Below are 16,493 nucleotides of genomic sequence, written 5' to 3' on the forward strand. Positions count from 1 at the left end.
TGTGCATAATGCAGACGCACAATGCACACTAAAGAGGACAAAACAAGCAGAGAAAAAGTTTTAAGTTTTTCTTGTCTTAAAATGCAAAATTTTCTTTTTTTTGGCCATGCCGCGCTGCATGCGGGATCTTAGTTCTCCAACCAGGAATCGAACCTGCGCCCCATGCAGTGGAAGCGCGGAGTCTTAAGCACTGGACTGCCAGGGAAGTCCTATAATGTGAACTTTTATTTCATCAAGATCTTTGTTTCTAATTTGAGCAAAGGTGCCAGTGTGCCTCAGTTGGCGACTTGGATTTTATGTTAAGTGACAATGGTGAGCCAGTAAAAAGTGTGACGCAGGACAAGATGAGATCGGGCTTATGTTTTAAGAATATACTTAGGGAAGGGGACGGAGAATGGCTGTATGGAGACAAGAGTGGAAAGATAAAAACGATCATGGCTAATAAAAATATAATAAATATAACAACAAAAAGTATCCTGGCTAATTATGTATCTGAACTTAAATTCAAATATATTTATATTCCATAAAGCTACTTCTTTGGCATATAAAAAGCTAACCCGTTACCTATCAGAACTGTGCATGTCTGTTAATCTTCCATCAATTTATTTGATAAATTTTCCTAATCTAGAATTATTTTATTTTGAGGGATAATTGACATATAACATTAGTTTCAGGCATACAACATAATGAGTCAATATTTGTATATACAATGAAATGGTCACCACAGTAAATCTAGTTAACATCCAGAGCTTTATTCTGAACAATGAAACCAGTTAAGACTGGGAAAGAACTCCTTTTTTAGCGCAGCTTGAGTCCATGAAGCCGGAACGTTCATTTCCATTTGTTACGTTCTAGTGCCACCACTTGACCCTTTCATTCCTTGCACATTTATGCCCAAGAATACCATCACAGGCTCTACTCGTGATCTCAGGCTTATAATTACAGTTTTCTTAAGGTTCAATCACATAGATATTAAAGAAATACAAATGTAAATACTGAGACACTATTTTCACCTATCAAATTAGCAAAAAGTTTTAAAAAGTATGATTGCCAGGACTTCCCTGGTGATGCAGTGGTTAAGAAGAATCCACCTGCCAATGCAGGGGACACGGGTTCGATCCCTGGTCCGGGAAGACCCCACATGCCGCAGAGCAACTAAGCCCATGTGCCACAACTGCTGAAGCCCATGCGCCTAGAGCCTGTGCTCTGCAAGAAGAGAAATCACCACAGTGAGAAGCCCATGCACTGCAACGAAGAGTAGACCCTGCTCGCCGCAACTAGAGAAAGCCTGTGTGCAGCAACGAAGACCCAACGCAGCCAAAAGTAAATAAATGAAAAAAAAAAAAAAAAAAAAAGAGTATGATCACCCAACGTTGGGGAGGATCCAGTAAAGCAGACATTCATGTTTCTGGTAGGAATAGGCTTTTGTGAAGAAGACCTTTTGAAATGCATGCAGTTTGGCAATTTGCATCTAGTCTTTAAAATGTCCTTCTGAGAGTTCCCTGGCAGTCCAGTGGTTAGGGCTCTGAGCTTCCACTGCAAGGGGCACGGGTTCAATCACAGGTTAGGGAACTAAGAGCCCGCAAGCCACTCGGCATGGTCAAAAAAAAAAAAAAATCCTTTATTCCCTTTGATCTGGTGAATCTGTTCCTGGGAATGTATCTTAAGGAAATAACTCCAAATAAGGAAAAAGGTTTGTGGAAAATATTGATGTAAATTTCCAGAAGAGAGCAAGTGGATGACCATCTAAACCTACTGCAAGTAGCAGGTTTACAAACGAGGCGATTAAGGCTTTGAGACGTTATATAACTTGTCCAGGATCACACAGCTAGTAGGTGATAGAGCCAGAGGTCAAACCCAGACTTGTTTTTTATCCAAAACCCATGTTTTTAGTCATAGCACGTTGTTTCCTGTACAGAAATAATATTTTTCTCAACAGGCAAAGGCAAACAAATTCTAGTATTATCACATTCAGTTTATTCACAAGTAGAGCAAAAGACTACACAGGCAGGATAGAGGTGTGAGTGACGTTTCTGTGTGCTGGGTCCCCGCTGCAGGCTCTCAACTCCATGCCGCCCTTGCAGGCCAGCTTCCATCCTGCCCTGTCCTGCCGGGGGCTTACAGCCTGCAGACTGCGTCTCCCAGACCCCTTGCCAGATGGCTTCTGTTCATTCCTGCTATTTCTTGGCACTGGCACGAGAATCAGGAGGCTGGAGAAAGCAAAACCCTGCCTCTTTTCCCTTCTGGAGGCGGCAGCACTATAGCCAAGGGTGACCAAGCACTGCGTGGGCAGCAGTGCCAGCGGGAGGAGGCTCAGCCTCCGGAACAGCAGCGCCTGAGCTCCGAGGCAAAGCAGCTTCCTTTTCTCTTTTTTTAATTAATTAATTGTTTATTTAATTTAATTTTTATTTTTGGCCGCGTCGGGTCTTAGTTGCGGCACACAGGATCTTCGTTGAGGCGTGCAGGAACTTTTCGTTGCGGTGCGCTGGCTCTTTGCTGCAGCTCGCGGGCTTCTAATTGTGGCGTGCGGGTTTTCTCTTCTCTAGTTTTGGCACACAGGCTCCAGAGCACATGGGCTCTGTAGTTGTGGCACTCAGGCTCTGTAGTTGCGGCACACAGCCTTAGTTGCCCTGCGGCATGTGGGATCTTAGTCCCCTGACCAGGGATTGAACCTGCATCCCCTGCATTGGAAGACGGATTCTTTACCACTGGACCACCAGGGAAGTCTCAAAGCAGCTTCTGATGTTAGGCGAACAGCCCCTTCCCTTTAGTTTCTCCAGCGCCCCCTCTTCATCTCCCTTTTGCCTTTCAGTCCTCTTGACAGCTTTGTAACCAATTCCTGACACTCAGTCCTTCTCTGCTTCAACTAGCTAGAGTGGTTTCTGTATTTCTGGCTGGCCACTGACGGACACGCTCTGCAGCAAAGATTATATACATATTTACTAGAATGACGTTAAAAAGACTGACATTCTTATTTATATAGATGGAAGAAACAGAATATAAGTAGTTGCTTTTCTTATGAGGGGAGCAAAAAACTTTCCTTCATATAGAGTGCAAAAAACTAATAGTCTTTACAAGTTATACACGTAACTGGCAAAGAAAATATTTATTAATTTGTGACATGAGTTCTTTACGAGACAGTTATGCTATTATTAAGCATCTTAGTTATTACTTCTCGAGGAACATCTGACAACAGCTACTGTACACAGATTGCGCAATTTAAAAACTGTAATAAATAGGGTCATTTGATAACAGATTCCAAACTTCCTCTTATTCTTCTTGAAAAAAGTTTTGATGATCTACTATGATCCATTAAGAAACACCTAAATGGGAAGAAACACAGAAGCATTTTTATGAGTGTCACTTAGTTTTTTAAATAGAAAATGGTTTGATAAACTATAGAACTTAAGCCCTTGACTATATTGCTAAAAATCTACGTATGAGATTATTTTGCATTTTAGACAGATATGATTGGAGAAAAACAGATACATTTTAAGGGCCACAAATCTGTCTCCTGAATCAATATTCTCCCTTTTTGAAAAAAGTAATCTTATGTCATTGAGCACAACAGACTGGAAGTGGAGAAGGGAAGTTATTAATGGACGTTAACAAAATGCAGGCTTATTTTAATGTGATTGATCTGGACCAAGGGAAGAAAAAAACCGCTAATAACTTAATTATGTCCATAAAACTACCAAAACATGATCAAAATTAAAATTTTTACCTTATATTTAAGTTCAGAACAGGAATAAAAGTGATTTACGTGCATATTTTATACACAAAAACATTTGGAAGCACATACACCAAATTGTTAACAATGATCTTATCTCTGGTTTCTGAGATTTCAAGTTATCAGTTTTCTTGTTATTATTATTTTTGCTCTTCCAGATTTCTTTTTTAAAAAAACTATCTATCTATCTAACTATTTATTTATTTGACTGCATTGGGCCTTAGTTGTGGCATGCAGGATCTTTCGTCATGGCGCACAGGCTTCTCTGTAGTTGTGGCACGCGAGCTGCAGAGCGCACAGGCTCCATAGCTGTGGTGTGGCCTTAGTTGCCCCGTGGTATGTGGGATCTTAGTTCCCCAACCAGGGATCCAACTGGCATCCCCTGCATTGGAAGGCGGATTCTCAACCGCTGGACCACCAGGGAAGTTCCGCTCTTCCAGATTTCCTTGTTTTTCTATAGTGAATGTATATGTCTTAGCTAATTAAAGAAGAAGTAATAAAAGCAATGGATACTCCAGCACAACATTAATCAATGCCCTTTAAAATTTAGTTTGTCGGGGAGTTCCCTGGCAGTCCAGTGGTTAGGACTCTGCCCTTTCACTGCCGTGGGCCAGGGTTCAATCCCTGGTTGGGGAACTAAGATCCCTCAAGCCGCACGGTGCGGCCAAAAAATTAAATAAATAAACCCGAGAGTGGAACCTAGGCCTCTTGATTCCCGGTCTGGGACTCTCTCATACAAAAAGTGAAATATAAAAATACATGCAGTCACGCATAAAAATCCATTTCTCTCCAGAACAGGTTGGCTCAATTTTAAGACCCTAGAAATAAAAATCGTGTCAGGTTAGAACCCAGTAACTCTGGGCCAGATTTACCTTCAGAGTTTCACAGGGAGTGGCTCCTGGTGGCACAGGTTTCCCACAGTGCTTGTAATATTCAGTTATAAAGATGGAAGCTTCATCTAAACTATGGAATCAACAAGAAGAGGGGCATGAGGAAAATGTGGGAGTGATAAATACGTTTGCCCTGTCCACCGTGGTGATGGCTTCACAGGTGTATACAAATATCAAAATTTATCAAGTGGCATACCTGAAGTATGTGCAGTTGATTAGATATATCAATTTTACCTCAAAAAATACTACTTGTTCATAAATGACAACCTGTAATTATGGTTGGATCACAAGTGGTAAACAAGCAGAAAGAAATCCATGGCATGGCACTGAGAAAGTTACACCTCCAGGGGTCAGCACAGTTAGACCAAATGTAGGCATGGACCCAGAAACATTTCAATCCTGACTAAGCTTTCCCTTTCTTCTGTGCCAGCCCATTTCTCCCGTCTTTTTACTTTCCAAATCCCCTCCGAACCCTATGCCAAGAAGCTTACTACTTCTAAACTTGTGGGTGCTGGAAAATTAGATAACCAAGCTTAGCAAAAATTATGTTACATATAGCTACTGATTCTTTGGTCAAGTGTCTAAGGAGTAAAGTTGTCATGTAGGGTTTTAGAGCAGGACTATTTTGGGAGGTCAGGCAGCTTGATTAATTGTCTGATTCCAAGTTCATGTTCCAAGAGATTGGATTACAAGACAACTAACCTCTTAGTATGTGTTAGTAGCAAGGTGTGTGTAACGTAGCGATGCTACAGCTTAATTATTTGGAGCCTTTAATTACAATCAAATAGCTTTACGATTATTTGATATTTTCCTCCAAAATAAAGATAAATTTTAAGGAAATTCTACATTAAGTTGTTTTTTAAAAAATTTTTATTAACTTACCTTAGCTCATTTGCCAAATAGTTTACTAGTTGAGTGACGTTGTTGGTATTCATCATGTGTGATTTCAACACTGGGAAGTATTTTGTCTTTGCCAAAATCCCAAACTCCTTCTTATCTATGATATTATTCAGGACCAGACTTCTAACCTGTAGAATGACAGGTACCATCACACGCAAAATGTGTTAGATGCCATGTCATCTTATTCAATACCAAAACATTTCTGACAATTAGGAGTTAAATTATCATCGCATCGTGACTGAGCCTCCTCTTTGAGGGTGGGCAGGGGGGACTGCTTTGGTCCATTTCAATATACAGTGAATAAATAAAAAGTTGTTGTTAAGCACTTTGGGATTTTTTGCAAGGAAAACTGTTCACAATGACAAGTATTGAAGGCTACAGATTTTCCACTGAGTAGAGCACTAAATAAACAAGACAGCCAGGGTCCCTGCCTTTTAAAAATTTAATGAGGCTTTAATGAAAGCCAAATAATTGTATATATTAACAAACAGATCGAGATGGTAGGTTTTCAGCTTAATCTTGGTTTGGGGAAAATTTATTACCTTCTAATATCAAGTTTTTCATAACAAAAGGGAGAGGAAATTGCCTCTTACTTGATGTGAAAACCCTGCCAGCTGGCCAGTATTCATATGTTCCTCTAACTGCTGTAAAATGATCTGAGGGTCACAGGAGCCCAGAAAATTCTAGAGAAAAAAAATCAAAACATAATTAATGGAAAAGTATAATTACTACTAATGTCTGTCAAACCTGGAAGGTTTTCATTTTTAAATTTGAAATATCATAAAGCATATCTACTACAGGAAAAAAACCACCTCTATCAACAACAACAAAATTATTGAAATAAGGAAAAAAAGCATTTTACAAATAACTATTCCAACAGCAAAGAGTTGCTTAATAAGCATTTTGTCATTCTAAGTGCCAAAAGGAATCTATTTAAATACTAAAACTCTGAAAAGCATCAATGGATGAGTTTAAGAAGTCAAAAAGGAACAAAGTCAAAGACAGGCACAGATGGCTCTGAAGAAATGCAACGAATAGAGCAAGTGAGAAATAAAAATTATGCTCACTTATATAGATCTCTACGTACTGGCTTCTCTACCCGTGGGGAAATAATTGTAAAACGTTTCCAAATGCTTTGTTCTATTTATTCTATAGTATAAAGGGGATGGGAGTTATTTTTAAAAGTTCTATCCTCAGAATGCTCGTGGTGCCTTTGTTAGACACCCACACACAACCTGACTCTTCTCTCCTTTATCTCCCACATCTAATCACCAAGTAAAGCTGTATCTTTCCCACCTAGCTCATTTTCGTTGCCACCACCCTACTTTGGGTACTTATCCCCTCAGGCTTCCCCTGCCTAGCCACAAGATTGTTGGATAATTCCTATTCAAATGCAATGATTCCCAAGAGTTTCACTTCTCGCCCCCTCTCTCCTCTGATCAGGCCCACGTGGATTATTCCTTCAAAAATACTGCCTGATCATTTCACTTTATTCTGGCAGGAAAATTCACTGTTCCCCACTGATAAAGAATAAGGTGCAAACTCCTCTTCGGGCATCCGTCAGACAAACCTTCATCTGTCTCTCAGTCTTGCCTCCCACCAGACCCCCACACAAACCTTCCACCCCACTCATGCTTTACAGGTTTAGTGAAAGAAAGTGGAACCTTTTGCAGGGGACATGCAGCATGAGACCTTCCACACCCTTGGCAACCCCGGAGGAACATTTTGCAAAATACCTTTATTTCCTGGTGCCTTTTTTCCGAGTGGGGCATGAGCATTAGACAGGCTAATGCAAAAGCTGGAAGCTCTAACTGGACATACTGCCTGGCCACTCTGATCAGGTCAAGATCATCTGAAACTGGACATCTTCAACAGAGCACGGTAATTAGTTAATAACCTGTCATATTCACTAGATTATACTGGCCTTCCTAGTTTTCCACAGTGGTTACCTGTTTACGGTTTCAGTAATTTTAAACGTTAAAATGCTGGTGCATAACGTATGCCTAGTAATGAGTAGTTTGAGCTTTTTATGACATCCTTCGTGGAATAAAAGACTTGATCTACAGGAACACAGACTCCTGACTGCAGCTATAATTGTGGCTGAAAGTCTATACACGGCTAAAGACGAATACTTAGTAGACTCAAAATCCATGAGACAACACTGTATGATTTACGGTAGTCACAAAAGGTGCTCTATACTCACATTAAAACTGGGTACAAAGTTTAGGGAATGCAGGTTGAATATAAGTTCACTAGTTGCACTGCATGTGGAAAGTAGACATTGTAAAAATAATAGAGATATTTTATTTTCAAATCAAGTGGTATGCTTAACTTCCCCCCAAAAAGGAATTACTCACAGGAACGTTTATTAGAAAGGAATTTTATAGGCAACAAATCTGATTTTGGGGGGTAGGAAAACAAATATCTTACTTACTCTAGGACAGCGATGAGACTCTCACAACAATCTGACAGCTGACTGGGGCTTAAAGGACAAGAGGCTGAAAATTAAAAGCAACAATAATGTGTCTATATGCATAAGTATAAAAGGCTACTGTCAGTGTGTCGGGGAGAGGGGAGAGAAAGATACCTGAAAGTAGCGGTATCTGAACCACGCGCTGCCAGGCTCTGCTGAAGTAGGGAACCTGCGGAAACAAGTTTATTAAAGAATTCATGTCTGGGATCTTATGAACCTCTCTTTATTTTGCAGTCACAGAACTATATACACTTAGAGCTTATATTCTTGATGTTAAGACCAAAATTATAAGTTGATATCTCCCAGTTCTAGATCATTAAGATTCTAGGAGAATTTTCTTCATAACTGTATATTTCAGGATATTAACATATAATCCTGGCTGATTCATTATTATTAATTTTGCTCTGCAAAATACCTTATTTATTTATATTTGAAAAAACTGAAGTATAGTTGATTTACAATATTATATGCAAGTGATTCAGTATTTTCACAGATTATACTCCACTAAAAGTTATTATAAGATAATGGCTATAATTCCTTGTGCTATATACTATATCCTTGTTGCTTATCTGTTTCATATGTAGTAGTTTGTACCTCTTCATCCCATATCCCTAATTTGCCACTCCCCGCTTCCCTCTGGTAACCACTTGTTTGTTTTCTCTGAGTCTGTTTCTGTTTTACATACACACTCATTTGTATTATTTGTTTAGATTCCGCATATAAGTGATATCTTACAGTATTTGTCTTTCTCTATCTGATTTACTTCATTAAGCATGTTACTGCAAATGGCAAAATTGTATTCTTTTTTTATGGCTGGGTAGTATTCCATTGTATCTATCTATCTACACCATAGCTTCTTTATCCACTCATCTGTTGATGGGCATTTAGATTGCTTCTGTATCTTTGCTACTGTAAACATATAGTGTTGCTATGAACATTGGGGTCCATGTATCTTTCCACGATTCATTATTGTTGCATTTGGGAAAAAAGTGTCAGAACTCAATTCAGAAAACAAAATTTATACTAAGTCTATGTATGTGCCAGACATTGTGCTAGGACCATAGGAAAGGCGGAAGGAGAGAAAGAATTTCAAAAAATAAATAAGGCAACACATAAATTTCCATCAACAGGAGGAGTGGTTAAATAACTTATGATACACTTTATTCCACATTTTGGAGAACAATTAAGAGTTAAAAATCATGAAATAGGGCTTCCCTGGTGGCGCAGTGGTTGGGAGTCCGCCTGCCGATGCAGGGGACACGGGTTCATGCCCCGGTCCGGGAAGATCCCACATGCCGTGGAGCGGCTGGGCCCGTAAGCCATGGCCGCTGAGCCTACGCATCCGGAGCCTGTGCTCCGCAACGGGAGAGGCCACAGCAGTGAGAGGCCCGTGTACCAAAAAAAAAAAAAAAAAAAAAAAAAATACCTCAAAAGATTAAACATAGTCATTGTAAGACCCAATAATTCCACTCCTAGGTACACACTCAAAAGAAACAAAAACATATGTTCACTTATACACAAATGTTCACAGAGTAGCGTTATTCATAATAATCAAAAAGTGGAACCAACCCAAATATCCATCAACTGATGAATGGATAAATAAAATGTGGTCTATCCATATGATGAAACATTATTCAGCAATAAAAAGGAAAGATATGGGATTTCCTTGGTGGCTCAGTGGTTGAGAATCTGCCTGCCAATTCAGGGGACATGGGTTGGAGCCCTGGTCTGGGAAGATCTCACATGCCGCAGAGCACCTAAGCCTGTGCGCCACAATTACTGAGCCCGTGCTCTAGAGCCCGCAAGCCACAACTACTGAGCCAGTGTGCCACAACTACTAAAGCTTGCGTGCCTAGAGCCCGTGCTCCGCAGCAAGAGAAGCCACTGCAATGAGAAGCCCACGCACCACAACAAAGAGTAGCCCCCGCTCGTTGCAACTAGAGAAAGCCCGTGTGAAGCAACAAAGACCCAATGAAGCCAAAAATAAATAAATAAATTTTTTTTAAAAAAAGGTATGATACATGCGATTATGTAGCTGAACCTTGAAAACATTATGGTAAGTGAAAGAAGCACAAAGGCCACATATTGTATGACTCCATTGATATGAAATGCCCAGAAGAGATAAATCCATAGAGACAGTAAGTAGACTAGTGGTTACCAGCGGCTAGAGGGAGGGGGGAAGAAGGAATGAATGATCCGTGATGGATATGGGGTATATTTTCAGGGTGAAGAAAATGTTCTAGAATTAGATAGTGGTGTTGGTAACACACTTTGTGAATATACTAAAAGCCACCTAACTGTACACTTTAAAAGGGTAAATTTTATGTGTGAATTATATCAAAAAAAAAAAAGATCTATACGTGCTGATGTGAAACAATCTCCAAGATACATTGTTATGTGGAAAAAAACACTTCATCTAGAATGTGATTGCATTTATATGTACCAAAATGAACACATACACACACAACACCCACACCCACACATATATGCGCCCACACCCCTGCTTATATATAATAGGAAAGCTCTAGAAGAAAACATACGAAATTGTCAACAGTAGTCACTTCGGGGGAGATAATTATGAAGGGAAATGGTAAAGAAAGATTTTCATGTTTTACTCAGCATATGTTCTAATTTATTAAACTAAGAATAAATTATATATTTCTATTATATATATATATATATATATATATATATATATATATATTATGTGTGTGAACAACACATGAAATTCAGAAAAGATGAATAAGACATGGTCTTTGACTTTAAGGGTCCTCAAAGTCCAAGAGGGGCAGTCGAATGTGTGATTTAAATAAATTATACCGTGACCGATGTTATAGTTGAGCCAAAGTGTTTTGAAGGCATAAATGAAGATGTGATTCCTGAGGCCTGAAGAACTGGGAGAAGTGATGTCGTGGATGAGACAATGTCCAAGCTGAGTTTTCTGGGTCCAGGCACCACTTTAATGGAACAGCATCCTGCAGCTTCACTGAGGAGCTGACTACTTAATCCAGGGTATCCAGCACTAGCCGGTGAGTATAAAGATTAAATTCTGTAAAATTTACTTTAGAAAACTACATACCTGCCATAAAGAATAGATGCTAGAAATGGCTGTTAAAACCTTCCTTAGATAAGGAATCTGAAAAAATAAAACACAAAAGTTGTGAAGACCACCCAAACAGAACATTCCAATGTGAAAATTAAACTTTCACAAGAATATCAGTAAAATTTATCTTCCATGAGGACCACCAGAGAAGGTCACTTACAAATTCACAAACATCAAAAGAGGCCAGGGAAACTTCCATTTGTTTCCAATGAAATTTATGTCAGTTTTGAGTTTGCACTTTCTCTGGCCTAACGCCAAGTTCTTTAAGTTGGGCATGAAGCCAGTGAGAGTGAATGTTTTCAGCATCCATCTGTTCAATAACAAGTATCAGTGCAAAATGTTTAGGAGATGCTGTGCAAAATCTTTAAAATATACTGCAGTCTAGGGCACTGAGTCTTACTTACCATTCTGAAGCCAAGAAGCTTTTGCAAGAGTCCATTCCAAAGCTGCAGGTCATAGATTTTGTATTCTAAACAAAGCTCAGTCACCAACCTTACGGCCTGAAGCAGACAAAAAAAAAAATTCATACTGTTTCAAGACACCAGTAAATCAAACCACCTTTGGAAAAGGTAGGGCAGCTAAAGACAAAACACGCTTATAGTCTAAGTGTGTCTATTGCCTAATTTCAGCGAAGGCCCTCATCGCTCTAGGGAAAGAAAAAAAAATTATTCTTTTTCTTTCTTGCCGTTATGGACTCACAGCATCTCAGACTCCCCTTCCTCCCCGCTTTGTTTCATCTGTCCTAGAACAGTTTGCCTGTTGGCCTTATACCCTTCCCGCCCTGGGCTCCAACTGCCTCAGAGACTACATTCCCACCAGTAACTAGAAGGAAGAGAAACAATACTCCCTACACAGGGAAGTCTGTCTCGATGAGGACAGGCAGGACTTGGGGAGGGATTATAAAAGTGTTCCCTCGGGTAGGTGGGATGGCTTCAGGCCTTAGGCTTTCAGGGAGAGAGGTAAGGGGACTTCCAAGTTGCCTTGTCACCTGCCAGGATAGGAAAGTCAGGAAGCCCTCAGAGCAGTAGACCTGTTCAGGAACCAAGAGTTTCTCTGGTTCTGTCTTTCAGAACTCTGAGTGGTGGCAGGCAGCTGAGTGAACACAAGAGCACCTGAGAAGACGGAGGCCCCACTGCCGGATGACTCTGTGTACATACCATGGATTCGTGGCTGTGGTTTTTCCATAGACCTTTAATCATTCCTTCTTTAGGACTGTTGCAAAATAATTCATATGTGATGGGGATATTCAGAGCCTCAAATGATGCCAGAAAAGTTATACATTTCAAATAAGATCTGGAAAACAGAGGCATGTATGGGAATCATCCTCACTGACCATATTTACATTTAAAATAATTTCCCTTGGAAATATCAGACAGTTTGTTGTTAAATGTCTATTTTAAGCTTCTAAATATAGTCATGGAATATTAGAAAGAAATCAATTTGAGGGGCTTCCCTGGTGGCGCAGTGGTTAAGAATCTGCCTGCCAATCCAGGGCACACAGGTTTGAACCCTGATCCGGGAAGATTCCACATGCCGCGGAGCAACAAAGCCTATGTGCCACAACTACTGAGCCTGTGAGCCATAACTACTGAAGTCCACGCACCTAGAGCCCATGCTCCACAATTAGAGAAGCCACTGCAATGAGAAGCCTGCACACTGCAACGAAGAGTAGCCTTCGCTCGCTGCAACTAGAGAAAGCCCGTGCACAGCAACAAAGACCCAACGCAGCCAAAAATAAATAAATAAAATAAATTTATATATATATAAAAAGAAATCAATCTGAGCAAGATGAAGAAAACACTCAGTTTCTAAATGTCTCAAAGACTCGAGGGAAACAAGATGTTCTTAAAGGCCTGTTTCCCCTTTGCCAGAACGTCAAGGACACCCGAGGCAACAGAACCATGTTGACACGGCCCCTCTAACGCGCTCTTCTGAACTATGGGGCTTAAAAGTTATGCTTCCAAAGAATCTGTTTTCTATTAATACGATTTTTAAACTTCCACTTACTTCACTTCTTCAATGGGTTTTTTGAAGAGAGATTCTACAGTTTCCTTGTCAGCCAAATAGAGGAGACACTGCAGGGCTCGCGTTCTGTGGGCGAAAGTGAGCTGGTGCACACCTAACGTCTGTAAGACCAAAAGAGGTTTGTAGAGCTGTGCCGCGTGTTGTAGTTGCATAACTGAGTTTCCATCTAGGTAACGTGAGCCACATCAGTTTTTAAAACATTAAAGTCTATGTCTGCCCTTAGGGAGTCAGTGGTTCTTAAAGTGTGTTCCATGGACCCCTGCATGGGGGTTGGAGGGTTTCTTACACTCTTTGAGAAGGAAAATAGAACCATTTTTGTAATAATACTATTATGGTATACCTGCCTTTTACACTGTATTAATATTTGCACTGATGGTGCAAAAGCACTGGTGGGTGAACGGTAGGAACACCCAACTGCTGTGGCAGCCACCACATTCTTCACATTTGCAGTATTGCAAACAAGAGACGTCCACTTAAGAAGGTTCTTGAAGCAATAAGAATTAATTTTATTAAACCTCAACTCCTGAATATAGTACTATGAGTTCACACTTGAATACGTGTTACTATTAATTAATCAAAACATATTCATTAATGTTCTACATGACTGAACAGGAGGTACTCGTAAAGCACACCGCGAGGCCATGGGTTTTTTCAGGGAAAAGCCCTTGTATGACTGAGCTATGAGCTGAACCAGGCACTTTTCATGGAACACCATTTTTACTTGAAAGAATGACTATCAGATAAACTAATATGCAAGAAGGGATTTTTTCCCCCCTTGCGGTCAAAGACACACAATCAGCATCTCAGCCTTTTCCCCATTCTTCCTTCTATCTACACCTTTACTCTCCCTCTGCTCCAACTGCCTCAGAGAACATTTCTATATGTAAAAGCCTGAAGGCCGCAGATCAAGTTGCCTTTAGGGATAAGGGGAAGTTATCCCTAGAGTTTAGTGGGGAGGGGTGTGACAGCTCAGGCAGGGCCTGGAGACCAGGGTGGAGACCTCTCAGGCTGGCTCGTTGGGGCCTCTGGTATTAGGGATGCAGCTGGACCAGGGCGTTAAAACAGTGAATGTGGATAACCCATGGGAATTGTCAACAGCTGCACCACTCAGTTTGCCAAGCAGGATGTTTCAGAAGCCAGCACTAAACGGAGCTCGGCAGATACTACAGTCCTCATCTGTAGAGTAAGACGTACTTTGAGTAAGTACAGAAGTGAGCATTATCTTAATCATTTGTAAATGGTAAATATGCAGGAAAAAATGTTAAGCTTAGATGTAAAGATGAGCTTTGACTAAGTTCGTAGAGCTTACAGTTGTAGCTGATGTTGCAAAAATGAACAGCATTCTTGAACTATAATCAACCGGACGAGACAGAAGGAGATACAGGACTCTGAAAAAAAATTGTTAATTACATTTAGACTTTAACTTAGTGAGAGATTAGCAAAACAAGAGACCTGTTTTTCTCTCCATAGAAAAAGTCATTAGACATCCCAAACACAGCCCTGAAGGGCTATCTCCTTTAAAGGGTGCTTAATTTTTTCTTGAGTTCCTTCACAGCTAAAGAAGATAATAAAGACAATAAATGTCAAGCGTCAGTCCTCTCATCTATGAAATGGCTAGTCAACCTCCCCAAACGTATATTCTTTCTAGTTAAGGAATTAATACAAATCATACTAACCATAGCTGCAAAGTACATTGAACACTACACATGGAAACTTCAGGTTTAGTTCACAGGACCTTGTTAGTGGCACGTTTTAACCTCTGGACTCAGGGCTGACTCGCCCCCTCCAGAGAAGGGCAAGACAATCAGGTGTACTGGAAGGGGAGGGGGATGGAGATTCCAGGGGGAAAAGGCAGGAAGTTATGAAATTGGCATGAAGTACCCTTTGGGATCTCCTTCTTGGGGTTCTCTCTCTCGCTCTCTCTCTCCCTCTCTCTCTCTCCCTGAACTGTTTCCCTCTAAGCCTGTCCAGGTGGCTGGTTCAGTCAGATGCTCCAGGAGCTACCTCTTGCTTAGACAAAGGTGTCCCTGCCCTTAAAGGACTAAGCAAGGACGAAGGGGTGACCAGAGGAAAGAAGGGCATGGAGGGGATACTAGGCCAGTTCTCCCCAAACCAGGAAAAATTCTTTTCCAGTGTTTATCTTTCCACATCCTCTCTCACCATCAGATCTCCAGGGCCAATGCAGGGTGTAGGGCTTCATGAGTGAGCTGAGCTACTTGGGTCCAGACCAGAATGGCAAAAAGCTGGGATGCATGCTACCACTCCCTTTCCCATGCCTATGCCAAGCATCATTAATAGATTACCACATTTTCTGATTTGAGCACAGATATATTCTCAAGAGAGCAAGCCATGACTAGTCAGACTTAGCACAGAACGTAACACCAATGTGCCTTTCTAGGTCTCAGTCTTAGGTTAGAAGGGAAAAAGAAATCCTGGTTGCCTATATCTGAACCAGCCTAGCTCCCCAGGGAGAGAGAATACACAGGGGTCTGGGGCAGAGTCCTAGCTACAGAAGAGTTTTCCTTTGCTCAATGTACATTCTCTGCTAAAGGTGTTCTAGTAGGAACTCACTGAGGGTTCAGAAACTCTGGATCTTGGTTGTTTTTTATTTATTCCACTGGAGATACTTAACACACTCACAGCCATATATCAATGAACTGATTCTTCTCAGAGGTTCTGATCCGAGTTATACCAAGAAAGTCCAATGTCTAACACATTCATTGGTAAGATTCCTACTAGGCAACAGGATGTAGACAAACATAAGTACAGGAAGAATACCTTCGTAGTGCTTCATCTTCCTGAAGTTCAAATAATTCTGATGGTGTCTTTGAAAAAGTGAAAGAAAAAAAGTTAAAAATTGAAGAAAGTTGGTTGACTGTATAAGCTTATGAAAGTCTATTAGATGAAAAAACCCAATATACAAAATTATATTTAGAGGAGGAGGTGTAGCTCAGTGGTAGAGTGCACGCTGAGCATACATGAGGCCCTGGGTTCAACTCCCAGCACCTCCATGTTTGATGACAGCAAAAAAAAAAAAAAGATTTATAAAAAAATTTTTATTTACAGACAGGGAATTACAGTGTAATTCATTACTTTATGAGAAGATTCTTGCTTTAAAAAATGGAATTACTCACATTCATTCAGTCAACAAATGTGTACTGAGCACTTACCATGCACCAGGCATTTGCCTGAGTGAATAAAACAAATATTCCTGTCCTCCTGGAGCTTATATTCATTGGGTAATTTTTAAAAAGAAAGGACTCCATGAATTTTATGAGTTATCTCTTAATTCAGTATATATTTATGGGGACTTACAAAGAAATGTATTAGGTGCTATATGTATAAACACAGTTCCTGGTCTCAAGGGGCTTT

General features: G+C 40.4%; 1 protein-coding gene across 3 annotated transcripts in view; it reads right to left on the reverse strand.

Annotated features, from left to right (window-relative positions):
- Positions 1–731: 731 nt before the first annotated feature.
- Positions 732–16,493, reverse strand: part of KNTC1 (kinetochore associated 1) — a 71,304-nt gene continuing 55,542 nt past the window's right edge. For 2 of the 3 annotated variants that reach the window (XM_033836811.2, XM_033836808.2), the window contains 13 exons: positions 15,900–15,946; positions 14,431–14,509; positions 13,104–13,222; positions 12,254–12,389; positions 11,501–11,596; positions 11,073–11,129; positions 8,108–8,162; positions 7,955–8,018; positions 7,257–7,386; positions 6,114–6,203; positions 5,503–5,648; positions 4,603–4,693; positions 732–2,915 (listed from right to left, as the gene is read on the reverse strand). In XM_033836811.2, the coding sequence (XP_033692702.1) occupies positions 2,871–2,915; positions 4,603–4,693; positions 5,503–5,648; positions 6,114–6,203; positions 7,257–7,386; positions 7,955–8,018; positions 8,108–8,162; positions 11,073–11,129; positions 11,501–11,596; positions 12,254–12,389; positions 13,104–13,222; positions 14,431–14,509; positions 15,900–15,946 (1,155 nt within the window). In that variant the 3' untranslated portion in view covers positions 732–2,870. Of the gene's footprint in view, positions 3,324–4,602; positions 4,694–5,502; positions 5,649–6,113; positions 6,204–7,256; positions 7,387–7,954; positions 8,019–8,107; positions 8,163–11,072; positions 11,130–11,500; positions 11,597–12,253; positions 12,390–13,103; positions 13,223–14,430; positions 14,510–15,899; positions 15,947–16,493 lie in introns of all 3 variants that reach the window. The other variant, XM_019950433.3, reaches the window with a different exon arrangement.

The sequence above is a fragment of the Tursiops truncatus genome, chromosome 13, assembly GCF_011762595.2.
Source record: "Tursiops truncatus isolate mTurTru1 chromosome 13, mTurTru1.mat.Y, whole genome shotgun sequence".
In the NCBI taxonomy this organism is placed as follows: domain Eukaryota; kingdom Metazoa; phylum Chordata; class Mammalia; order Artiodactyla; family Delphinidae; genus Tursiops; species Tursiops truncatus.